The sequence below is a fragment of the Stegostoma tigrinum genome, chromosome 17, assembly GCF_030684315.1.
Source record: "Stegostoma tigrinum isolate sSteTig4 chromosome 17, sSteTig4.hap1, whole genome shotgun sequence".
NCBI classification, from domain to species: domain Eukaryota; kingdom Metazoa; phylum Chordata; class Chondrichthyes; order Orectolobiformes; family Stegostomatidae; genus Stegostoma; species Stegostoma tigrinum.
In genome coordinates this window covers 41,280,442-41,307,990 of record NC_081370.1, presented here as the reverse complement: position 1 = coordinate 41,307,990, position 27,549 = coordinate 41,280,442, and the positions used below count along the sequence as shown (strand labels likewise).

Genomic DNA, 27,549 nt, shown 5'->3' with positions numbered 1-27,549 from the left:
TATTCTTACCTTCACTCTTGCCCCCTATCCAATCCCTGCACCCACCACCCCTTCCCTAGACCCCATCCACATCAAAACTCTGAAATCACTCTTTGTTCTTCAAAGTCTATATGAAATCTGTGAAAACAATAAATCTGGAAACTCTTTGTATTTATAGTAGGGGAGGCTGAGGGAGGAATTGTTTGAAGTAAATAGAATTATGAGGGACCTGGACAGCACAGATAGGAAGAACCTACTTCCCAGCACACAGAGGTCAATGACAAAGGGACATAGATTAAAACCAATTTAAGGTTTAAAGTAGAGTTGAAGAAAAATGCCTTCCCTTGGAAAGTATTGATGGTTTTGTGAAAGCACAAGTCTTCATTGCATTTAAAAATACTTGTCTCCACACTGAAACCTAAAGGGCTAAAAAGAAAGAATTGCGAAGTAGAATTGAGTTAGATAGGCTCTTTCTATCTGAAACAGACACAATGGGCTGAATGGTCTCCTGAGTCCAGAAGTTTTGTGCTTCTATCAATGTTGTAGAAATCTGTCTTTCTGTTTATATGCGCATGTGCAGAATTATATTTGGATTGTTCTAAAAGTTGAACCACTGTGTCACCCGTTCCTGGTGGAAGATTTTCACATCAACTCTGTGAATAATTACATCCATGTTTGAAGCATTCATTCAACGTGCAGACTTAGAGACAGCAAATGGTCTGAGGCTTGGTATTAGGCTCTGAGTCAGGGTTAACCTCTCCCACAGCACAGCTTTCCCATTAAAAACAAAGGAAAAGGTAAATTGTCCACTCTGGTTGGATGTGTTCCTTGCATGTCCTCCTTCCTTGCCCAGTCGATCAATCTCTAGTCCCATTTCAGTGTTTTTGGTACTGTGACCAGTTTTATTCTCTTTATCTAAGGAAGGTCAGAAGTCACGTGACACCAGGTGATAGTTCAACACGTTTATCTGATATCACAAGTTTCCAGAGCGCTGCTGCTTCATAATGAAGAGAGGCACAGAGGCACAGAATTTATAGCTAGAGAGATCAAAAGATCATACAAATGGTGTCAGTGGAGTGTCGACAGCTGAATAATAAGTCTCTGCAGGTGAGCAAAAGTGTCAGACAGCGTGAGAGTAAAGTGTCAACAACTGAATAGCCAGTGAAGGGATGACCTATAATCCAACTAATTGAAGCAGAGAGATAATTACAAAAAATTAATAATAAGATGGTACTGGAGACAAACCAAATGCCATTTGTCTCCAGCAACATCTTATTTTTAATTTTTTGTAATTGGTGAGTTTTGAATACCTGTCGCCTGAGCATTAGCCTTGATGCCTCGATTTCTTCTCAAGTGACATGATCACCAAGCACCATTACTCCAAATTGACTGCAGGGTGCATAGTGGAGTCAGGGGCCAAGGCCTTCCTGTTACTGCATCCCAATTAAACACTGTCAGTAATTGACCACATACAGGCCTGTTAGTGGTTGATTGGGAAGGCAATCCTTGGGTATGCTACTGTTGTGGTTGGACGTTTGGGTGAGTAACTGAGAATCTTAGTCTAATGACACATACGATGTGTATTTCTAATCCCATCATGGTCATTTTTCTCACTTCCAGAATTCTGAAAATTAACTTAATCATTAAGCTAAGTTGTAAGAGATGGATTTAGTAACATTAACAAACAGCAGCTAACTCTTGGACACTGATCTCTTAGAAACCAATTTTAAATGAGGCTCATATTAGAATTAGCAGGTTCACTGACATGAATCCGGGGAGGAACAGAGAATCCAAGTTTGTTGTTACAAGTAAAGCTGCATTCAAGGTGCTATCAGAGAATCAATAGCAAGAACAGTGAACTCTCTGCATTAAGTAGATTTACTACGCCAGTGAATTGTGTTTGACTAATTATTATAAATGTAAGATGGTGACTGTTGTAAGGCATACTTAAAGTCACTTCACAGAGCCAGCCAGTGGCCAAAGGCATATTGTGACAGTTGACGTGTGTTTTCACCTCAGCAGATGGAAATACTGGAGAAGTAAGAATCCAGAGCAAAACCTTGCTTGATAGATCACTAAATTCAGTTTTTGTAATTGGGTACAGTGGTGGTTAGCCACCGAACAGATTCATATGAGGCTGCCAGTGTTCTTTGACTATAAAACGCAAAACTACAACACAAAGCAAAGAACTAATCAAAGCTATAAATTGAAAAGATCTTAGCATTAATGCCAAAACAAAGCTTACACTTGTTTCCCAGCAGCATCCTTTACAGACACTCAATCTGAGAGAAGTTGTTAATTCTTTAATTTCTCATTTAACCAATTTCTTGCTTGGATTCCTTTTCAGGGCTGATGGTCAAGAAAATTACGTTTAATTCCCATTACCTTGAAACTTGAAACATTTTGCCACTTCTAATAAATTAAAACCCTTCTCCATTCAAACAACTTTAAAATTTTACACATACTCTCATAGGATTCAAACTGCGAGTGGCCCTTAGTCTATTTTCTCTATATGCCAGCTGTGCAAACACTATCAATTAACACCACGGTTTTTCCAGATATGTACTTAAATCATATGCATTTTTGGAAATGCTGTCTTTAGTTCAGTGTTCCAACTTACATTCTGATGTCTTTTTCCTCTACGGAACTAAAACTGCACATCTGTTTTACCTCTACTTAAATTCCCAGTGGCTAGTAATATATTATCCACCTTTATCATACGTGGAAAAATTGAATGGGCCTGTCACAATTTTTAGTCACATGTTTTAGATAGCAGGAATTTGAGTGCTGTATAAAGAGCTTTTGTCAGTCAAATAATCACTGATATTTTTCCTTACTTTCCCCTTAGCATGAAACAAAGTGATAGAATATTTGAAAGAAGCCTTCTAAAAAAAAAGGACTATAATTATTTTTAAAGAGTCATTTCATTACAATATAGTGCTATTGAAATTAAAGAGCAGAAGTGACTACTTGCATTGGGAGATTGCCTCAATCCCTAGTACTGACAATTTGTGCTTTCTTGATTTTATCAGTTTTTGTGCACATTTTTAACTTAATTGTGAATTATTTTAATTCTGGCATTAACCTGCACTACTCAGCTGTTCAAATAAAACCAACTTCCAGTGTGACTCTTACAATGATACAGCTCCTGCCTGATTTGATATAAGACCCAACATTAAGGCTAGACGGCACATTTTTAAGGTGAGAGGGGAGAGATTTTAAAGAGACCATAAGAGGCAAATTTTGAAGGGTGGTACGCGTATGGAATGAACTTTCTGAGGAAGTGGTGGATAGAAGGGATATGGGCCAGTAGCAGACAGGTGGGACTAGTTTCGTTTGGGATTGTGTTCAGCATGAACTGGTTAGTCAGTGTCATAATGTAAGAAACATAAACAGCCAATTTTGACACAGCTGTATCCCACAAGGTACAATGACCGTATGATTTCTTTTAGCAACATTAACTGCAATAAAACATTAGTTTGAATACTAGGAAGAACTCCTGCTTTTGTCCAAAATTGTACGATGTATCTCCAATATCTACCAAGAGGGCCAATGCAGACACAGTCTCATCCAGAAAACATTCCCTCCGGCAATGCAGCATTCCCTCAGCACTGCAGAGGATGTGCCGGTGTTGATATTTTGCTCGAGTCTCTGAAGTAAGGCTTGAATCCAAAACCCTTCTGACTCAGAGTTAAGAGCGGAGCACACTGAACCACGACTAACTGCTACCATTGAATCAGGTTGCATGGATGATGATGCCATTTCACTAAATATTGATTCTGTGCCCTCAAGCTGCCCATCTAATTGACAGATCCTGCCTCTCTTGAATGACATCAACCACACACCAATGGCCTCATCCGCAATTGGCATCCAATTACATCGTTGACACCCACAATCACATCAACATTACCTCATCATTCCCAATGACCTCCAATCCCAACTGCACCCAGTGACATCACACCCCAAATGACATCACCACCCCAGTGACCTAACCAGTACCCAAAGACCTTGCTGGCACCCAATGATACCACTACCCCCATGACGTCACCACTCTCCAATGACCTCAATGGTGCCTGATGACATTATTGATGCCCCAAAAAACATCAGCATACTTAACAATATCAGCATGCAGTATTGTTCAAATGAAAACAATGAAACCGAACCAACACAAAAGCAATCTTATGTACATCAGAATCCCTTACGACAGTTCGATCTTTCAAGAGCCCTAATAGTAAACTTCCTATGTTAGTCATGAGTTTAAATTTAGTCCTGGAAGTAATTGTGGAAATGGGACACAATCCCCATGTGTTGAATAATTAAGTGGAATTAATGGTGCCTGTTGTAACCTTTTGTTATTGCGACAATTGTTCTGGCAGCCTGTACATTTTTAAAACATTTCCTCTTTTGCCCTTTACGTATTCCTTGAGCATGTTTAACAAGGGAGGAAGGTTGTAATTAAGTGCTTCATTTGCAATTACAGGAAGCCTTCCCTATGAATATAAAATAGTCATCGCTGGAAACCATGAACTGACGTTTGATAAGGACTTCGTTGCTGAGCTGGTGAAGCAGGACTACTACCGCTTCCCATCTGTCTCCAAGTTGAAACCCGAGGACTTTGATAATGTCCAGTCACTCCTGACCAATTGTATTTATGTGCAAGACTCGGAGGTAACGGTGAAAGGATTTCAAATATACGGCACACCGTGGTAAGTTTTAACCTGTTTTTCTGGTTTCTTATATCTTCCATTAACAGGCAGGTTTTATTCTACATTACGGCTTAATTAGTAGAATTATAAAATTCTAGGCCAGTAGGCCAACTGCCCTTTGCATCTGTGCTCACACTCTCCAAGAGCAACTGAACCAGTTTACCACCTTCATCCTTGTCTTGTGACTCAGCAAATTTTCAGGTACTGATCCAATTCCGTCTTGAATGCTCCAGCTCCTTACAAGCCATACATTCCAGACCCTATCCATTCACATCCTAACAGACACTAGGAAAGACCTATTTCGTCAAAGGCATTGTGCAGGATATTTGGAAAGCCTATCAACTGTTGTATTTTCCAACGAAGTTCTGTGGTTCCATGAGGTTTGTTTCATCAACACATTCCCACTGGACCATCAAGTAGATTATTTCTGGGGAAGAGAGCTGTCCAAACTTTGGTGCTGTTCTGACATGAAGCACACCTGAAAGAGACAAACACATTATTCAGCGTTTGGACTGCGTTATATTTTTGGTTCAAATGTCATCCTATGTCCAAAGCAAAACACAAGTTGCTGGAACTGCTCAGTTTATCACAGATTTTTTTTTAAAAGAACAGTTAGTCTGCTTATAAAGAAAGAAAGATTTGCATTTATGGCACCTCACAATTTCCCAAAGTGTTTCACAACTACTTTTGTAAGCATAGTCTGTGTTATGTGGAGAAATAGAGCAAGCAACTTGAACATAGTAAGATCCCACAAGCTATAATGTGAAAATGATCAGATCCTTGAACAGCAATGCTGCGTGAGGGATATATCATTATTGACTTGTGCAGGTGAACTCCACTGCACTCTTATTTTCATTCATGCAGTGTAGGCGGGGCCAGCATTTATTGCTCATGCCCAACTGCATTTGGTAAGCTGGTGTTGAGCTACCTTTCTCTTGAAGACAGCTGTGCACTTACTGAAATGAAGCCCCATCACTGTTGGACTTGAATCGTACAGAAGCATGGAAAAATTACAGCACAGAAACAGGCCATTCAGCCCATTGTATCAGCTGAATAAATGACCCATTCATTCTAATCCTGTTTATAAGTTACTGGCCCATAACCTTGCAGGCTGTTGCCCTTCAGGTAGAGATATGGATTCCCTTTAAATGAGTTGAGGGTTTCCATCTCAACCATCAAACTCAGCGATGATTTCCTAAGGTGCCCTCCTTTGGATGAAAAAGTTCATCATCATGTCCCTTGGAATCCTTCTACCCATCACTTTAAGTCTGTGCCCCATGGTATTTGACCACTCCACCAGGGGCAACAAATCTTCCCTTTCCACTCTATGCAAGCCCCTCATTATTTTCACACCTCAATTAAGCCACCTCTCAGCCTCCACTGTTATAAGGAAACTAACCTAGACTATCTGATGTTTCCTCCGATCTGAAATTTTTGCAGCGGCAACTTTTTTGTAAATCTCCTCCATTTTCCTTTTTAGCCATTCTGACCTTCCTGTAATGTGGTGACCAGAACTGTAGTCAAAATTCCAGCTGTGGCCTAACTGCTGTCTTGTATAGCATTATCATACAATGTTTACATCTTGATTCTGTGTTTAATGTCTTGTCCAATGAAGGAAAGCCTCCCATACGCTACCTTTGCCATCTTGTCTATCTGTCCTACCACCTTCAGGGACCTGTGGACATGCACCTCACTTCCTTCCCGCTCTCAATACTCTTTCATTTGTTCTGAATGTATGCACAGGCCTGGACTGGACAAAGATGACAGATTTTATTTCCTAAAATACTCTAGAGAACAAGCTGGATTTTCACCGCAATGTGGTAATTTATGGTCACCATTACTGATACTAGTTTCATATTTCAGATTTATTTAGTTAAATTTTAGTTGCTTAGCTGGTGTTTAAACTCCTGTTTCCTGAACATTAATCCTGGTGTCTGGATTACTAGTGCAGTGTGTCTGCGCTGTTTCTCTTACGCCTTTACATCTGCTTGAGTAGGCAGAAAAACATCAGTTTGATATCTGTTCTGAAAGATGGCACTTCGGACAATGCAGTGCCTTCTCTGTACTGTATTGGAAACTTGGGCCTAAATTAAGAGCCGCCGTCTCTGGAATGTATAACAGTGCATCCTACTGATACTCAAGTGAAAATGCAGCATGTGGTGATTACATGGATGGTGTCAAGCATCTACCACTAGAGTTGAAATGATTGAGTGTTTTGATTGGCACCCACCAGCTTTTTTTGTAGGAGCCCTTGATTGCACCAGTGTCTATTATAGTGGAATGTATCTATGGAGCGGGGGAGGATGAACTAATCTGGTCAGCCCAGTGTATGTTCACTTCATTTTGCCTGAGGCAGGAAGCAGGTTGGATCGTGTAGACCAGTCCCGTAGCCGATGGGAATTGTTTGATGGAAAGTGTCTCCTTTTGTGGAGATGAAGCAAAGAGAGAGTGAGAAAATAAGCAAAAAAAAATTAAAGGCCTGTGCAGTGATGCAATACAGGATGTACTGATGTTTGGAACGTGTATCCTAACAATAAAAGATTGCATTCATATACTGGGTAAAAACCGAAAGAACTGCAAATGCTGTAAATCAGGAACAAAAACAAATTTGCTGAAAAAGCTCAGCAGGTCTGGCAGCATCTGTGAAGAAAAAAAACAGAGTTAACGTTTCGGGTCAGGTTCTGAGGAAGGGGCACTGAACCCGAAACATTAACACTGTTTTTTTCCTTCACAGATGCTGCCAGACCTGCTGAGCTTATCTAACAACTTTGTTTTTGTTCCTGCATTTATATACTGCCTATTAATGGCTCAGTACATTATCGTGATGCATGCCGTAAGAGCAATATTGAGTAAAATTTGACACTGAGCCAGAGAAGGAGATATTAGGAAAGTGGCCAAAAGGTTCAATATGTTAAGATTTGAGTTGCATCTTCAAGGAGGAGAGAGAGAGAGAGACCTAGAAGTGAAGCAAAGAGTGTCAGGGAAGAAATTCCAGGGCATTTTTCTGAAGCAACTGTAGGCATGGCAGCCAATAATAGAGCAGTTATAATTGGGGAGGCTGAAGAGACTGGAATTGGAGGATCGCAGAGTGCTTTAGATATGGTGAATGTTACAAAAACAAGGAAGTATGAGGACATAATAGGACTTAAAAACAAAAATGGGAACTTAGAAACTGAGGTTTTGTTTTAGTGGAGGCCTAGGCAGGCCACCAGAGGTAATGGGCAAATGTAAGTTGTCATGAGTTAGGAAATAAGCAGCAGGGTTTTGGATTAACCTTCCTTTAGAAGCTGGAGGATAGGAGACTGGCCAGGGAAGCAGTAGAATATCATGTTTAGGGGATGCAAAGCAACAGCAGCATAGATGGCCGATACTCCAGATGTGAATATTAACAGTGCTCATGATGGAGTAGATGTGACCAGATGCTTGTCTCAGAGTCACATATAACACCAAGGTGGTGAACTGACTGTTTCAGCCTCGATCGTTCGCCATGAGGAAGGATGGAGTCGGCAGATCGGGAACAGAGTTTGATTTGGCATTCAGCCAATGATTGGTCCCTTTGCATTGTCTATTTGGAGAAGATCTTTACTCATCCAGTATTAGATGTCATGCAAGCAATGGCACATTGAAAGCACTGTGAGATTTGAGAGAGGTGGTGATGAGATAGAGCTGGCCCTCATCAACGTGCACTTGGAATTCAAAGGGCAGCAGCTAAATGGAAAACAGGAGGCAATGTAGGTCGTTGAGGACCTCTGGAGGCAATTGGGTGGCATTGGGAAGAGAAGCCTTTAGAGATGATTCTCTGGCTGCGATTGGGTTGACAAGAATGAAACACATTGAGAGCAACCCATCCAGCTTCACTGTGAATAGGAAGGCACCAAGTTACAGTGGTTTTCTCACAATTGTTAAAGGCATGAAGAAGCCACAGTCATACTTTTCATTGTTATTCATACAAGGATGTGAGCTTCATTGTCTGTGCTTGCCCTGGAGAAGGTGGTGGTGTGCTGCTTTCTTAACACAGTGTCTGCTGGGGAGGTACGCCCACAGTGCTCTTACAGAGAGCGTTCCAGAGTTTGGATCCACTGACTGGGAATGCATATATTTCCAACGAAAACAGAGATAGCTGGAGAAACACAGAACTGGCCGCATCTGTGGAATGAAAGCAGTGTTAATTCCTGACCTAATAATAAAATGTAAGGCTGGATGAACACAGCAGGCCAAGCAGCATCTCAGGAGCACAAAAGCTGACGTTTCGGGCCTAGACCCTTCATCAGAGAGGGCTTGGCCTGCTTGGCCTGCTGTGTTCATCCAGCCTCACATTTTATTATCTTGGATTCTCCAGCATCTGCAGTTCCCATTATCTCTTTAATTCCTGACCTGCTGTGACTTCTAGCATTTTTTTGTTTTCAGTCTTCTTCACTGTTTCTGCGCAGTGGGCTCCAGATCATCATAACACACTGGATAAAAATCTGCTTCCTTTGTGATCCCTGGTACTTTTGCCTGTGAGTTTCAATCTGTGTCCTCTGTTTACTGACCTGCAAAAATTATTCTTTTTATTTACTGCATGAAAATCCAAAGGCTAACATCCAAGTTCTGCAAGTCTTTGGGAAGGCGAATGGAATGTTGGCCTTTGTTTCAAAGAGAATGGAGTATAAAAGTAAGCATAAAAGTAAGCAAGTATAAAAAATAACTCTTACTAAAACTATACAAAGCACTGGTCAGACCACACCTTGGATCATATGAACTTGGTCCCATTAACTAAGAACTTGGTCCCATTAACTAAGAAGAGATATAGTGACATTGAAGGCAGTCCAGAGAAGGTTCACTCGGCTGGTCCTTGTTACAGAGGGATTGTCTCACAATCATTGGAGTTTAGGAGAATGAGAGGTGATCTTACTGAAACGTATAAAATTTGTGGTCTACTTAACAGGGTAGATGCAGAGAGGTTGTTGACTTAGCTGGGGGAGTCTAGGACGAGAGGGCATAATCTCAGAGTAAGGGTCACCCAGTTAAATGGAGATGAGGAGGAATTGGGAGAAGGCAGAAAAGTGGAGTTGAGGATTATTGGTTTGGCCATGGCAGAGCAGACTCAGTATTATTTTGAAGTCATATCTTTCCGTGCTAGCAAGAGAAATAGCCCAATTTCTCCAGCCTCTTTCCCATAATTGAAGTCCCTCATCCCTGGTATAATGCTAGTACACCCTGACTTTCTCCTGAAACAGTGGTTCCCAAGACTGAATATATCACCCCAGCTGAAGTCAGAACGGTGTTTTAGTGTACTGTATTCTTGTCATAGTGACAAGACTTCCAAATCCTTACCCTGGAGATTTTTATTTGCAGTGTTTGTGTACAAACACCTAAATGCATTTATGTGGCATTCCTCTCTGATATTCCTGCCTCATTTACACACACATTGTTACTGAAACAGGAGAGGTTGCTGATATTACCCAACTAGGTGGCCGCCCATAGCGCCAGGAATAACTCAATATCACCTCTATCTGGGTCGAAGTAAACTGGAATAATGAAATTTGTAATCAAAAATTAATGAAGTTGTTTGGAAACCCGGACTTTAAGCCATTAAATTTATTGGAAAGGATACAGCCGTGTTATAGACTTGGACTGACATGATGGCTTGTAAAAGAACACAGGGTGGTGCTGGTTTCTCTTGCTGTTTCTCAGTCTAATGGGGTAACATCAAAGGGTTGTATTGCACTGCTGTAAACTGATATTGCAGCACAGGCTTTGCTTGTTTCCAAAAACACTCCCTAATCTACCCAAAGCAGGCCTTCTGCAAGACAGTTGAATCGGGGAAAAGGCCACACAAAGACAACTAGTTACTGCACCCTGGGAGACCAGTTTAAACATGGATAGAAGTCAGGAACAACACGAGACAAAAAGAGACGGCAAAGGTTGAACCTGATAATAAAACAGCAGGACTGTTAGTGCCTCGTAAAAGCACTACAGCGTTGTGTCTTAGTCTTGGACACCACAACAGAATATTGCCAAGACTGCTAAATAGTAGGCTAGGAATGATTGTCTGGACTGGTTACCTGCTGTCACAGTTCCATGGTCTGGGATCGCTCACCTTGACTTAACTACCACTGCTTCCCCGGCCGTACAAATGAAAATATCTGATATTTAAACAGTGATTTGTTCATCCAGAAACTTGATCTCATCCAGAACTCTTTCACATTTCCTAACTGGCACGAAGTCCTATTTACCTATATTCGCCGATGTTCATTGGTCTGCTAAATGCTGAGGAATTCAAAATATTGCAAATTTTAAAGCTATATACTTAAAAATGGACACCCAGCTGTTGAGAGTGGCTGAAACATGCCATGTGACTTGGTGACATTTAGTTTTAGACAGCTCTGAAAGTCAAGCAAATACCTAATTTAACTGTAGTCTACCAAAGCCACCTGTCAAATCCATACCTATGATAAGGACAAAGAGGACTTCAACACAGCAGCAAACTCCTCTCTCTGTTTCGCCGTGGACAGTAGAAACATTGAAACTCAATGGGTTTCAGACAAATGGGAAATGGATCTCAAGTACTTTTGATTGTTTTGTGGTGGTGCCACATCCTAAACAATCTCATGGTGTACAAAGCCACAATGCAGCATGTTTACTGATCTAACATTGCCTTATCTAGAAAAGGACTTTGGTCTCTTAACAGGTCACATGGCAACGCCTGCCATGATTGTTAGCTGTCTTTGAAAATAACAGCAGAAGCTGTTCTAAAAAGGAATAAGATCATACGAAAAGCCATTGAACCAGCAACAAGACATCTAAGGTAACATACAGCCTTACCTCAAGTTGGCCCCACCCTCACCCTGCTCCAACTTCAAGTTCACCTGAGAGCTGACCTCTTGGTAATTCAACTCTAAGAAGTAGCTAACTGAGAATTCTCTCCTTTTACAAAGTCACCTTGCTGGTAAAAACATAAATTTGTCCAAGAAAACACAGGCCTGCTATTTTAAATTTTCAGTGAAAGTATGTGATGATAAATAGTCATGTTTAATTTTAAATTCACCAACACTTGTTGCTAGGATAATTAAAATTGATAGATATTGGTAGACTATTAAATATGCAGCCCTCAAATACATACAAGACACTACAATCATGTACAACAAAATACACAAACTTACATTCAAACTGGACTTTCCTGTGCTACTTCAGACATCCCCATAACATTGCCCTTCACTTTCTTTGTAATCTTCTCTAGTCATTCTTGATCTCTGTGGTCCCCAGTTATGATCTCTAATGCCTCTCCTGCTTACACTGTACCATTGGCTGCCATCCAGTACTTTACTTTCTAAAATCTGAAACTCCATTCCTCAACCTTTTTCCCTCCCTCCTCACTTTAAGGTAATGCTTGTCTACTTCTTTTACTATTATTTGCCTCGATATCTCCTTTCTTTTTCAAAGCCATACCAACCTTAGTGTGATAACACTCCTGTGAAGTATCTAAGAATTTTCAGGGTGGTACGTAAAAATAAGTCATCGCTTAGGTCACTAGCAAAGGCTATATCTAGATGTCAGAGTAGAAGCTCAAGTTGTTTTGTTGTAATTTACCCAGCAATTTTGGGAGGTTTCCATGCCAATATTGAATTTGGTGAGAGTTACAATCTGCATTAACTGAGTGCTGCAAGAGCTTCCCATTTTATTACAGAACAAGTCTTTCAAGTGTATTGGAATGATGGAAATTTTAATCAGGAAATAATGAAATGCCCAAATATCTAGGATCCAACCTTGTCAACTTTATTTAATAGCAGCAAAAGACACACATGACATTGAAGACACCCCATCCTTTTCATTAATGATCTTCCAACGATGATTTTTGGGTAGCCTAGTCAACATGGAGAAGGAAAATTTCAATCCTTTATGTTTGATCTATATTAATCTGTGTTTGTCCTGTGCTTCTTACAGTGGGGATAGGAAATAAAGAATATATAAACCTTCAGAGGTGAAGCTATCGCAGTTCAATCGACAGCTTCAACATTGTTGATGTGAGACTATAATGTCCAATGCTTATTTTTGTAGGAAATTAAAGGAAGTTAATTATAGTGAACTGCTTTGTTTTAATTGCGGAGAGTAGGTTATGTTATAAGCAGTGAATTTCTCAATAAACACTTGTTGTTTTACCTCATTTCAGCAAAGGGTAGTTAATGGCTGGGAGTATGGGTTGGCATGGATTTGACGTAAAGTTAGCAGAGGAGTTATGAAAATAAATAGGTGATGGTGAAGGCCATAGGTTGGCATGGAGATAAAAAGGAACCCTGGGTTTGAGTGCAGGGGCATGTGTTGGTATAAAATTTGAGGGGCTGTGGGGAAGGATGAACAGCATGTGATGGAATGGATAGAATAATAGGGTATATGGAGGGACTGGTAGCTGGGAAGTAAGGGTGAGGGACGGAATTATTTTTAATTTCATTAATTTACTTCAAAAGCTCCCATTCGTCGATGCAGGCCTTAAGTCCAGCCTGGCTGCTCTCACAGCAGCCTCCATACTTGGTCCAGGGTCAACAGCCTCAACTTCCGCTTCCACCTTGGAGTTGACTCCCACCTCCCTTCCTTAGGAATGAAAATCCTAAATGTTGGGGCACATTTCTCCAGGGTCAGGCTTGCAGAAATTCTGTGTTTGTGGCTCAAGAGTGAAAATTCAGGCCTTTGTTTAGTATTTTTGGAACTGTATTTTGAAGCAAATTTCATTGATAATACCTCCGACAGTGCTGCGCTCCATCATTACCACAAAGTGTTAGGCTTATGTGTTATGGGATCTGCCAACTGGAATGTGACTTGTATCCACAATCTTCAAAGGCAAAAGAGCTACCCAATTGCTGATGACCCTGAGGAAATCTCTGCAGTTTTGTATGGGTTTTTGTTGTTAATTCCAGAATTGTTTTAAAGTTGACATAAGTATTTGAGCTCATGTGCCCAGAGCATTCGTGTGGGTCTCTGGATGACTGGTCCCATGACATTAGAACTATGTCACTAACCTCCCACAACAATAACTATCGCTCGCTTACTCTTCTCAGCTGAGGATCTATCTTTTAAATCCTTGATTTTAACCACTCCACTACAGGTGGCCATTTTGTTAGCTCTGGAATTCTCAGTCGAAATCTCTCTTCCTTTCTACATCTCTCTGATCTCCTTTACAATGGTAAAGTTGCCGTGTAAATGTAGGTGGTTTTTGGCTCATGTGAAAAACCAGTTGGGAGGCTTTGCTGGTCATCTGCCTCATTTACATGTTAACACACAGCTACATTGGCTCCAGGTTAAACTACGTCTGGATTTTAAATCTCTTCTCCTCATTTTCAAGCCCCTCCGTGTCTCTGCTGCTCCTGATTTCTGTAATCCCCTTTAGAACCACAGACTCCCACGGTCTCTGTGCTTCTCTCATTCTGATTTCTATCAGCATCCTTGATTTTAATCACTCCACGGCTGGTGGTTTATACCTTCAGCTGCTGAGTTGGTGTTTGCACATACTGACACTTGCATATGCTTATCTCTGCATGTGCTTATGCCGAGGTTTTGAGGAGGCAAAGGAAGAGGAGGAGGCCATTCAACTACTGAGCCTTCACTGTCATTGCTCATCTGTGTGTTAACTCTACTTTAAATCCATAATTTCTGCTTTGTTGCAAAACCGTTTTAATGGCTAGCTAAAAATCTTAATGATCTGCTTTTTGAGATTTTCAGTTGACTTCCAGCCTCAACAGCTTTCCAGAGAGAGTTTCCAACTTCCACTAGCCTTTGTACAAAGAAATGCTTGCAGACATCAGCCTTGAAATTCTGTCTGACACTTTACCTCACTTTCCTGCTACTGCACTTCACAAAGTTTGTCTTTGACAAGACTTCTTGACCATCCATCTTATATTTTCTTATGTGGGAAATTTGTTATTTTTTAATTCTCCCGTGATGTGCGTTGGGGTATTTTGTTAGATTGAAAGCGTTGTACGTTATTGGCCCTGCTGCTGTTAAAATGACAAACAGAAGAATATTGTGTGAAAGCCTGAATCGCTTCATCATTAACATTGAGCAACAAATCGGTCCTAGGCTACTGGAGGAGATGGGAATAATATTTCCCAATTATATCAACAAAGCTGAATTGTTGCTAGTCACTGTAAAATAAAGTGATCTAGAAACCAGGTATTAATAGAAACAAGTGAGATTCAGATGTTAAACGTTGCAGTAGATAAACTTGTGTTTCCTGGGAGCCTAGATAGCTGAGCATCTCCACATTCATCCTCAGCCTGAAAATGTATTCTGGCAGTGTCTGCTCTATCTGGTGACCTCAATATGTCAGGACTTGGTGTATTCACTGAGACGGGCAATTACTGTTAGGTTTAGTATGGGCTGTCAGCCTGTGTAATTATGTAATTCAATACCTGCACTGCATTACAGTAATATCTAGTCACGTACAAGGAGAGCTTAGGCCATGACCAGCTTGGCTCATGTTTATTTACATTATTAACATCAGAGGCCTTTTTTTTGTGTGATCTTGATTGAAACTCTGTGGGCTTCTCCACTAGAAATGCAATCTAAATCAATTTGCACTTAACCCCTGAAGCTAGGTAGCTTTTTTTCTTGTTGCAGTCTTAGTAGGCTTTAACCATAGCACTGCCTCTTCTTACTGTACAGGATTATTGTGATTCATGCAGGCATTTTACATAATGAGAAAGAAAACTTTGATCCTACAGAGGCTGACTGCCATTAGATTGTGGCCCATACCCTCCTATGTTACTCTGGTAACAGTAGTGTTAATTAAAACATATTTTGCAGGGTGTAATGATAATGGGAACTGCAGATGCTGGAGAATCCAAGATAACAAAGTTTGGAGCTGGATGAACACCGCAGGCCAAGCAGCATCTTAGGAACACATAAGCTGACGTTTCGGGCCGAGACCCTTCATCAGAAAAGGGGGATGGGGGATATGTGAGGACTTCCACCGACTCCCACAGCTACCTAGAATACATCTCCTCCCACCCACCTTCCTGCAAAAATTCCATCCCCTATTCCCAATTCCTTCGCCTCCACCACATCTGCTCCCAGGATGAGGCATTCCACTCCCGTACATCCCAGATGTCCTTGTTCTTCTAGGATCGCAACTTCCCCCCCACAGTAGTCGAGAACGCCCACACCTCATCCCTCACACCATGCCCCCGCAATAACCACCAAAACCGAATCCCCCCTCGTCCTCACATACCACCCTACCAACCTCTGGATACAACGCATCATCCTCCGAAACTTCTGCCATCTAGAATCCGACCCCACCACCAAAGATATTTTTCTCACCCCATCCTTGTCTGCCTTCCAGAGAGACCACACTCTCCACGACTCCCTTGTCCACTCCACACTCCCCTCCAATCCCACCACACCCGGCACTTTGCCCTGCAACCGCAGGAAGTGCTACACTTGCCCCCACACCTCCTCCCTCACCCCCATCCCAGGCCTCAAGAAGTCTTTCTACATGAAGCAGATGTTCACCTGCACATCTGCCAATGTGGTATACTGCATCCTCTGCACCTATTGTGGCTACCTCTACATTGGGGAAACCAAGCGGAGGTGGGGGATCGCTTTGCAGAACACCCTTGCTGGGTTTGCAATAAACATCTGCACGTCCCAGTCGTGAACCATTTTAACTCCCCCTCCCATTCCTTAGATGTCATGTCCATCCTGGACCTCCTGCAGTGCCATAATGATGCCACCCATAGGTTGCAGGAACAGCAACTCATATTCCGCTTGGGAACCCTGCAGCCCAATGGTGTCAATGTGGATTTCACAAGCCTCAAGATCTCCCCTCCCCCTACTGCATCCCAAAACCAGCCTAGATCGTCCCTGCCTCCCTAACCTGTTCTTCCTCTCACTTATCCCCTCCTCCCACCTCAAGCTGCACCTCCATTTCCTACCTACTACCCTCATCCCGCCCCCTTGACCTGTCTGTCCTCCCCAGACTGACCTATCCCCTCCCTACCTCCCCAACTATATTCTTCTCTCCATCTATCTTCTCCTCTATCCATCTTCAGTCTGTCTCCCCCTCTCTCCCTATTTATTTCAGAATCCTCTCCCCATCGCCCTTTTCTGATGAAGGGTCTAGGCCCGAAATGCCAGCTTTTGTGCTCCTAAGATGCTGCTTGGCCTGCTGTGTTCACCCCAGCTCCACACTTAGTTATTTTGCAGGGTGTACTTTTGTCTGTTATCCAATGTAAATGCATACATTGTATGCCTGTGTTTGCACATACTGATGCTTGTGTATGTTTATCTCTGCATGTGTTTATGCCAAGGTTTTGAGGAGGCAAAGGAAGAGGAGGCCATTCAGCCTCTGAGCCTGTGCTGTCATTCAGTTAATTCATAGCTCATCCGTATGTTAATTCTATTTCAAGTCCTTGGTTTCCCTTGTTCCATAACATTTTAATGACTAGCAAAAGTCTTGTAGATCAGCATTGTGACATTTTCAATTGACTTCCAGCCTCAACAGCTTATTGGGGAGACAGTTCCAACTTCCATAGCCATTGTACAAGGAAGAGCATTCAGCCATCACCCCTGTACAGCCTAGCTCCAGTTATATCGTTATGTTTCTAGATCAGGACTCTCCAACTAGCGGAAGCAGTCTTTTCTGTATTTAACCTATGAAAACCTTCAATCACTTCAAATCAACACCTCAATTAAACCACTCTTCAATCTTTTACATTGGAGTAAATGCAAGCTAAATCTATTTAAATTGTTCTTGCTACTCAGTTCAAACAGCAAATTCCATATGCATCTTGCTTGTTTGATACTGTGCTTTGCTGAAGGTGTAACTTGTTAAATAAAAGCTGACTTATCTTTCCTTTGCTACTGACTGTAATATTAGTAATCTCAGGCGTTAGCACTGCAGCCTCACAGCACCAGGGACCCAGGTTCGATTCTAGCCACAGACGACTGTCTGTGTGGGGTTTGCACATTCTCCCCATGTTTGCGTGGGTTTCCTTCGGGTGCTCCGGTTTCCTCCCACAGTCCAAAGATGCGCAGGCTAGGTGGATCGGCCATGCTAAATTGCCCGTAGCGTTCAGGGGTGTGTGAGTTATGGGGAGATGGGTCTAGGTGGGATGCTTCAAGGGGCGGTGTGGACTTGTTGGGATGAAGGGCCTGTTTCCACACTGTAGGGAATCTAATCTAACCTAATCTCTCCTGATTTCTTCCACGTGGGATATGTTTCTCTTCTCCATTAAGTACTCTTAACATCCTTTTCTTTCCCCGTGAATAATGCTACATAACCAAGGACAGTAATAACATGCCTATATTACTGATCTTTGATTCCACAGGCTCCGACAAATAAACTAGAAGAATCAAGAGTGCCAACTGTCATTGCATTTTGGTAATTTAAATTTAGGTTTGTAATATGTACAAATCAAAGGCAGCTTTAATAAAAGTGGTCACTTTTGTTTGCTTAACAACACCACAATGGTTCAGAAGTGTCCTGTAAGCAGTTGGAAATCTGTGACCATTACCTGGTTTGGTCTGTATATGATTTTAGTCTATTCCCAATCTCAGTGATCTCCATAAGCATCAAAAAAATTCCAAACCCTCTAGCACGTTCTTCCTTTCAGTCGCTTCCCATTGCTGGTTTGCCTTCAGCAACCTGCGCCCCCTAAGCTTTGGGTTATCTCTCCACCTCTCCTTGCTCAATTTAAGATACTCCTTGAAATTTTTAATTCTGACAACTCTTCAGCCAAGCCTTTGGTCATCTGCCCTGTCCCGTCCTATCCTCCTCATGTGACACAGTGTCAAGTTTCCATTTGCCAGTGCTCCAGCCCAAATGCCTAGAGATTTTTTTGACACCTGGGCTCTTGAAACACAAGTTTTTGATGGCAGCCCTAGCTTCCCTGAAGAGGCCTAGCAAGCCAATCACATTCAGCTGGGGTAAAGATTAGTAGTTCAAAGCAGAAGACCCAATTTCCCGCGATTGTTGTCACATCCAGTTGCTGTGGTAACAAGTGGTGATTTACATCTGAATGTAATGTGTCGAAAATGTGGTGTTTTCTGCCATGTGGATTACAGTGGGTCGTTACTTTTTTAAACCAAAAGTCAAACTCATCCTTTCTCTTTTCCGGGTCATTTCATCTCAGCCAGACAGAGCTGCTAGTGGAAAGACTGTTCACTCTAGTTTATTCATGTTGTGCAGCATTGCACTAGCCATTTCAATCCAGTGTGTTCAATTGGAGCAAGTTGTCTCTTGACCCACATTAACAGCAGTGATTTGTCCTATTAGCGTGATGATTTGCTGTGAAGAAAGAAAGGATTTGCATTTAGATAGTGCCTTTCTCATCCTTGGGATGTCCTGGTACATCTAATGGCCAGTCAAGTAGATTTGTAGTGGACCCCAGTTGCAGTGAGGGAAATTGTCTGTCTCCTGGTATGAATTAAATTGCAACAAAACCATTCCCTTAAGAAATTTTAATGAATGATGATCTAGTGGCCAGTGGAGATTGCCAGCCTTCCACGATCGTCCTGAATCCTTCAGGGTGTTGCTAATGAGCAACAATCAGAGAGGAAATAAATAGGAGGCAGTAAGTACAGTCCATTTTATTTTCTTTAAAAATCATTATTTGTTTGTCATAAGAATCTCTTAAATGGTGGGTGAAAGGTGATTGATTTACTGCTGATTCTCAAGAATCATCCAGTCAGTTAACAAAGACAATCCAGTTCACTCATTGGCCTGGAAAGGTACAGCATTGTGCTGATGGACATGTCAGGTGACCAATGGATAAGGTTGGATGAGGCAGGGCTAGAGACATATGCTCAAGGATACAGCTTTGGATACTGTTGGCCGGCGATGGGGTGGTGGTGGTGGTGGGGGGAATGACTTTTCAGGAGATAGTAGCAGCAGTCAGGTCAGTGGCACTGTGACTGGCTCTGAGGCTCAGAAGGAAGGGCTGCAGTCAGGCAGGGCAATACTGATCGGACACTCAGTTGTAAGCAGGACAGGCAGGAAATTCTATGGCCGCAGAAGAAACACTAGGATGGGATGTTGCCTCCCGGGAGCCAGGGTCAAGGATGTCTCTGAGAGGTTGCAGAACATTCTCAAAGGTGAGGGTGAACAGCTAAGGGTCACTTGCACATAGGTACAAATGATATAGATAGACAAAAGGATGGTGTTCTGTGAAATGATTGTAGGGAGTTAGGTAAGAATTTACAAAGCAGGACCTCGAGGGTAGTGATCTCTGGATTATTTCCATTGCCATGTGCCAGTGAGGATAGAAATAGAAAATGGGCCAGATGAATGCGTGGCTGAGGAACTGGTGTGAGGGGCAGGGTTTGCAATTCTTTGATTATTGGGATCTCTTTTGGGGCAGAGGTGATGTGTACAAGAGGGACAGGTTGCACTCGAATTGATGGATATCCACTGTCCTCACAGGGAGATTTGCTAGTGTTACCTGTGAAAGTTTAAACTAGTTTGGCAGGGAGATGGAGCTCTGGATAAGAGAGGAGCTATCAAGGAGTCAGAGGAAAAGACATTAGCCATCGAAAGCAAGTTTACTATTCAGGATAACCAGGGGCAGAGTAAAGGGAGGGAAAAGCCTTCTGGTTTAAAGTGCATTTATTTCAATGCAGAGGCCTGATGGGTAAGGCAGATGATCTGAGAGCATGGTTTGGCTCTGGGGACTGGACATTATAACCAGGACAGAAACATGGCTAAGAGAAGGGCAGAACTGGCAGCTCAATGTCCCAGGATACAGGATCTACAGGTGTGACAGAAGCACAAGTAAGCGAGGTGGGGAGTTGTCCTTTTGATAAAGGAGGGCATAACATCAGTACTTAGAAAGGATATTTGTATGGGGTCATCAAATGAGGACATACGGTTCGAACTTAGAAACAAGAAAGAGATGATCACTCTGTTGGGACTGCATTGAAGACTTCTAAGTATCCAATGGGAACAAGAGGAGCAGATGGCTAGAGAGATTGTGGATACCTGTAGGAATGATAGGGTAGTATTACATAGAATCCCCACAGTGTGGAAACAGGCCCTTCAGCCCAACAAATCCACACCGACCCTTGGAGCATCCCACCCAGACCCATCCCCTTATAACTCACCGAAGCTACACATCCGTGAACTCTACTGGCAATTTAGCATGGCTAATCCACCTAGCTGCACATCTTAGACTGTGGGAGGAAACCGGAGCACCTGGAGGAAACCCATGCAGACACGGGAAGAATGTGCAAACTCTGCACAGACAGTCGACCGAGGGTGGAATTGAACCTGGATCCCTAGTGCTGTGAGGCTGCAGGGCTAACCACTGAGCCTGATTGGAGATTTTACTTTCCCCTGTAATGACTGGGCTACCGAGTGGAAAAGGCCCGGATTGGGTGGAATTTGTCAAATGTGTCCAAGAAAATTTCCTAAATCATTGTGCAGAGGAGGGTGCCACACTGGACCTTTTCTTCAGAAGTAAGCTCAGGCAAGTGACTGAAGTGTGTCAGTCAGTGAGCACTTTGGGTCCAATGTCCATAACTCTCTTAGTTTTAACATAGTTGTGGAAAACAATAGGATAGGGTCACAGGTTAAGGTGCTGAACTGGGGCAAGGCTAAGTTTGGGGCCATTAGGTGGGATCTAGCTGAGGTTGATTGGGTGATTCTGTTTGAAGGAAAAGGAACAACTGGCAAATGAGAGGCTTTTAAAAGTGTGAAATCAAGAGTCCAGGGACAGTATGTCCCTGTTAGGGTGAAGAGAAAAGCTGGCTGAGATTATGTGGATATTGGGATATTGACGTCTTGTTCTTGGTCATTTCCTGCAGCCTAGCTAGTGGAGAGCTTGAGGCAGGTACTTCATCCATCCAAGAATGAAGCATGTTATCACATTGAGACAAGAGGAACAGACTGAAGTGATGGTGAGAGTTAGCAGAAGACTTGGAATAGACTTTATTTTGTTTAAATAAAACTAAAATACCGTTGATGATGGAAATTTGAACAAAACACTGAGGATGTTAGAGAAACTGAACAGTCTGGCAACATTTGTAGAGAGATTGAGAGAGAGAGAGACAGAGTTAACATTTCGAGTTGGGTATGACTTCTTCAGAGCTTTTATTTTAATTGTGAGAATTATAACAAAGCCAGTGTTTACTGCTTATCACTAGTAGCCCAGACATTGACGGTGGAAATTTTAAATTGTTTCTCCTACAGCTGGGACAGGTAAGAAATTCCAGAATATTGGCTCAGGAACAATGAAAGAAATATATATCAAAGTGGGTTCCTGTGCCTGGGACATTGACAGCAGTCCTTGGGAAAGCAGAGGCTTTAGGCCACCTACACCTGAGCCATTTTGGTACAAATGTTCGAGTCACTTGCATTAACAGGGAATTAATCAGGAGCTTAAACTAAATATTGGAGTAAAGGGATCAGACTTGGAATGATATGGGAAATCAAACAGCAATGTTGAGGCAAGGGAGAAAGGCAAAATATGGGAAATGATAAACATACAGAGACAAGAAGGGAGAGCATAAATCAACGGACAAAATTGATGGCTATAAAAATAATAAAAGGACACAATTAAAGATGGAATGCAAGCAGGATCTGAAATAAAGATGTACTCGTAGCACATTACAGAGATGTGACTGCAGGATGACGCAGATTGGTTCTTGAATATTAAAGACTACATGATAAATTAGGTGCAAGAGCCCCTTGAGACTGCTCAGTCATTCATTAAGGTCATTGCTGATCCGATTACTCCACATGCCTGCCTATCCAAGGATACCATTTCACCCTTTCGCTTATCAAGAATTTATCTACCTCTACCTTTAACATATTCAAAGATTCTGCTTCCACTCACTATTGAGGAAGAGAGTTTCAAAGATTCACAATCCTCAGTAAAAACAATAGTCTCCCCATCTCTGGCTTAAGTGGGCAACTCTTTATTTTTGAATAGTGACGCCTAGTTCTACATTTTCCCACAAAAGGAAACATCTGTTTCATATCCAAGATCATTCAGGATCTTCTCTCTTTCAGTTGTGTCACTGCTTACTTTTTTAAACTCCAGTAGATACAGGCCTAATCTGACCAACTTCTACCCAAAGTATTTCTAGCTATAAGGCAAATTAACCCTCTTTGAAGTTCTTCCAAGACATTTATGTTCTTCCTTAATACGGACACCATTTCTGTGTCCTGTAATCCAGATGTGACCTACCAATGTCCTGAAATGAATGTATAACGACTTGTGGATTCAAGTCTCCTCACAATGAATGATATCATTCAGTTCGCCCTCCCAATTAGTTGCACACTAGCCTTTTTGTTCTATGACACCCAGATAATTCTGTATCTCAGAGTCTTGTAATCTTTCACCATTTTTTAAAAAAAGCTATTGTATTCATCATGGCGAAATGGACAATTTCACATCTTTCCACACAACGCGGCATTTATTATATTTTTGCTCATTCACTCAACCTGTCCATGCCCCTTTGTAACTTCTTGATTTCTTCTTCAAAAATTACTTTCTCCTTTCTTTGGGTCATCAGCAAGTTTGGCAATCATTTGACCTCATCCAAGACATTTGTGAGGGGGAGGCAATGGCCTAGTGATATTATCACTGGACTGTTAATCCAGAGACCCAGATCACATTCTGGGACCCAGGTTCAAATCCCACCATGGCAGATGGTGAAATTTGAATTCAATAAATGTCTGGAATGAGAGTCCAATGATGACCTTGGATTCATTGTCCATTGTTGGGGGAAAATCCCATCTGGTTCACTAATGTCCTTCAGGGAAGGAAACTGCCATCCATACCTGGTCTGGCCAACATTTGGCTCCAGACCCACAGCAATTAAGGATGGACAATAAGTGCTGTCTAGCCAGCAATGCCCTCATCCCGTAAACAAATAAAGGATAAACTGTAAAAAGCTGAGGCCTTAGCACTGATTCCTGTAACACGCCGTGCATTTTGCCCTGCCAAACTGCAAGTGACCCATCGATGCCAACGCTGTTTCCTGTTAGCTCACCAATCCTCTACCCATGCCAACATGTTACCCCATGTATATTTTTTGCAATAACATTTGATATAGCATCTTGTCATGTGCCTTCTGGAAATATACACAAAATGCATTGGCTCCCCATTATCCATAGCCAAAATTACCTCCTTAAAGAAATCTATATAACTGATTAAGTAGGATTTCTCTTTCTCTGCCCGATTACCTTTAATTTTTTTAAATCCCCTGCCATAATTTCTTAAATAATAGCTTCTAACATCTTCCTTCAACAGATGTTAAGTGAGAGATAATAAGAACTGCTGATGCTGGAGTCAGAGATAACACAGTGTGGAGCTGGAGGAACACAGCAGGCCAGGCAGCTTCAGAGGAGCAGAAAAGCTGATGTTTCGGGTCGGGATCCTTCTTCAAAAATATTGTTTTTATTTAGTGAGACATGACTTGTGGCTCCTAACCAGCCTATGATCATCAGTGTTCCTGGTAGAACACTGATTGCCGTCCCTGTCTCTTTGGGATCCCTCAGTGCCATAAATCCAAAGTCTGTATATTCACTGTTATACATTGAATTTATCAAGTCCTTTTCCAGTGTAGTTGAATCAGTAGATTCAAATTAAGTTTTTTCCCAGGCCCTTAAGTAAGAATAAAATGGGGGAAGATTTTTTTCTGGCCTTTTAAGTTGTGCTTTCCTGCTCCTCTGAAGCTGCCTGGCCTGCTGTGTTCCTCCAGCTCCACACTGTGTTATCTCTGACTCCAGCATCAGCAGTTCTTATTATCTCTCACTTAACATCTGTTGAAGGAAGACGTTAGAAGCTGTTATTTTAAAAATTATAGCAAGGGATTTAGAAACATTAAAGGTAATCGGGCAGAGAACGAGAAATCCTACTTCTTTATCGAGAAATATCAAACTGGTCCTGTGCCTCTCGTGTCCCGGCTAAATTGTACAAGGAGAAAGCTCTAACGTTGTACTACTGTTGAAATATACAGAACAAAATGGGGCTTTTTTTTTCCACTTCCCTCATTTTAATTCCACTTGGGATGCCCAAATCTGATTGAATTATGTTGTTGGAAGTTTCAGCATGTGACCTCCAGCCTCTTACCACCCTGCTTCCTGCTGTCTCACCATTGGTCACTTTACTGATCGGTCCTACTAATTGTTTAATGATGTCAATAGTAGCCACGACCCTCCAGAGACCTCTTCCCATTCTGTAGAATTTCATTTGTTGACAGGCAGATGCTGTGGAGAATTGACACCCTGAGAGTACGCCTCTCTGCATGGAACCTGTCCTCAGCTTGACTCCCCTCCTCTGCTACTTGTCATGAAGCATTCTAAAGTACTTTGAGAGCAACTGACTGCTGGCGTTCCTCCTCACACTCAAGTCTGTGATTCTTTTTATTGCCTGATCCTCTGATTAATTGTTCATGATACTGTGGCACATATACGAGCCTTGTGCACCACCCCAGCCTCTTCAGTAAGGCCGGGCAGTGGATCTTGGAGGGGGCTGTAATCCCGACTACCTTCCCCTCAAACTCAGAGTGGTTGCAAAGCGAGTGTATGGTTGGTGTTCGCTCTCATCTTTACAGGTTTTTGGTACAGATGGGCACCACGGAAGCTGGAATGCATTAACCCTATCCTGACCCTGTCACACTATTTTGATTCGACTGCCAAAATTTCCTTTGCATTTGTGTTAAAGTTATAATGCTCCTAGTGGGAAGACTTATTTTAATTTGGTTTAAATAAAAACAACCAGAATCAGATACTTCAGGGACTTTTAAACAACTCTGGGGTAGGCACATGGAGGATAGTAAAATGTAAGGTAAATTGATCTTAGTAAGATAATGGGTCGGCACAACATTGTGGGCTGAAGGGCCTGTACTGTGCTGTACAGTTCTATGCTCTGTGTTCTAACCTGTTCTGTTTGGAGATTTTGGCTAGGTATCACAGATGAATAGCTTTGATCACTGGACGAAATATGGAACTTAACTGCAAATATACTGGGGCAATCGGTCTAGTCTATTTTTAGGATGATTTTTGATCATTTTACTTTTTTGGAATAGTAATGGCTTTGTGGGTAGGATTCTCTTTTTAAAAATAATTATTGTTGGAGCACTTATTTTTGTGTTTAAGATTCACATTGTACAGTTCCCGCCATTCCCTCTGGAAATTCAATGCTTAATCCCATTGTATGAAGTTGTGCAGAAATATTCAATATCACGAAGGATTTGAACAAAGTGATTAAAAAGAAACTGCTTACATTGTTGGGAAGGTTTAAAGCCAGTGGACGTAATTTCAAGGTTATAGACAACAAAAGCTGTGGTAACAAAAGGAATAATGTCTTTACACAGCATGTGGTTAAAACTCTGAATGGACTGGCTGAAAGTTTAAAGGAGGCAGATTAATCATGGTTTTTTAAAAGGGAACTGGATAAACACTTGAAGTGAAAAAATCTGCAATAGAAATGGAAAAGAGTGTTGTGGTGGGACTGGGTGAGTTGCTGTTTAGAGAGCTGGTTTATACTCAATAGACTCAATGGCTTCCCTCCAGGCTGTAACCATTCTGTGCTTATAAGATTTTAAAATTGTTTTCTTTGATTTCAAATCCTTCCAAGGCCTGATCCTTCCCTATTTCTGTGATCTCCATCATTCCCACACTTTTGGAAGATCTTTGCATTCCTCCCTTTCTGAACTGTGCACATCTGCAGTTTTCATCACTTCTCCACCAGTGGCCATGCCTCGTTTAAAAGCCCTGGAATTGTCCCTGACACCCCTTCACCTCACTCTCCTCCTTTAACCACTCCTTAAAGCCGACTTCTTTGATCAAGCTTTTAGTCATCTTACCTCACCTCTTATTATGTGGCTGTGTATCAGTTTGTTTGATCGTGTTCCTGTCAAATATCTTGGGATGTTCTATCATCTGAAATGTATAGATACCAGTGTTGTTGTTGTGATTTTAAAGGCATGTTGGATTAGTCCTTGACTTCAAGCTGTACGTGCGTACTTGGCAAGGGAAAGCGGAAAGCTCAACAGGTGTGTGTGTGTGTGTGTGTGTGTGTGTGTGTGTGTGTGTGTGTGTGTGTGTGTGTGTGTGTGTGTGTGTGTGTGTGTGTGTGTGTGTATTTTCATTTCATAATTTCACAGAGTAGTCAACACTGTTGTTTCTCTTTCACACATCACTCTGAGGATGTTGTACGGTGTGCCTGTTAATTTACTGATCTTATGATGGAGGTGAGGAAGGTTAGGTTTAGCTAATAAGTGGGGAATAGCACTTGGTGGAAAGTGGAGAATATCAAACTGGTTTCGCTTGGACCCTAGAGATGCTGTGACGGGAAATCTTTTTGCGGGGAAGTAGTATGCCAGTTTGTTTCAGATTCTTGACTTGACCCACCAAGCCCGTTATCCCAGTCGCTGTAGCCTGGGAACAAACTGCTGCCTTCAGGGAAGCTGCTACTGTGTCTGAGATAAGCCCAAGATGGGAAGCTGTGAGTTAACATTTGCAGGCATACCCAGGTGTTTTGCCAATATATTCGCTTTGGGAGCATGTAAATATTATCACAAAATCTTTAGAGATATGTTGATAATTACAGTGGTCTCCAGGAGTTTTTGTTTGTATTTTCCATGTTGCTGTCTGCAAGAACAGGGAGAGAGTTGAAGCAAGCAGGAGTGGCCAAGCTCAGCTGGGGGGAGGTGGGGGGCGGGGGAGCAGAGTGCGGAGCGGTGGATGGAGATGGGTTTAGGGGGTGGTGATTAAAGGGGCTCAGGCTCCACAGGTGTCAAATACTCCCACCCTACCCCAAAACATTACCCCTAAACTTTCACCTATTAGACCATTTCCATTCTGCTGTGTAATGCAGACTGTTTGACTGTGAGGGACCTTGCAATCCTAACTGAAGTTGTTAGTCCTGCGATAGCAAATTTC

The 27,549-nt window shown here is 42.1% G+C and overlaps 1 protein-coding gene across 7 annotated transcripts in view; it reads left to right on the top strand.

The window, feature by feature from the left end:
• Positions 1–27,549, top strand: part of mpped2a (metallophosphoesterase domain containing 2a) — a 206,388-nt gene that overhangs the window by 52,901 nt on the left and 125,938 nt on the right. For all 7 annotated transcript variants that reach the window (XM_048545581.2, XM_059652114.1, XM_048545582.2 and 4 more), the window contains exon 4: positions 4,460–4,685. In XM_048545581.2, coding sequence (XP_048401538.2) covers positions 4,460–4,685 — 226 coding nt within the window. The remainder of the gene's footprint in view (positions 1–4,459; positions 4,686–27,549) is intronic.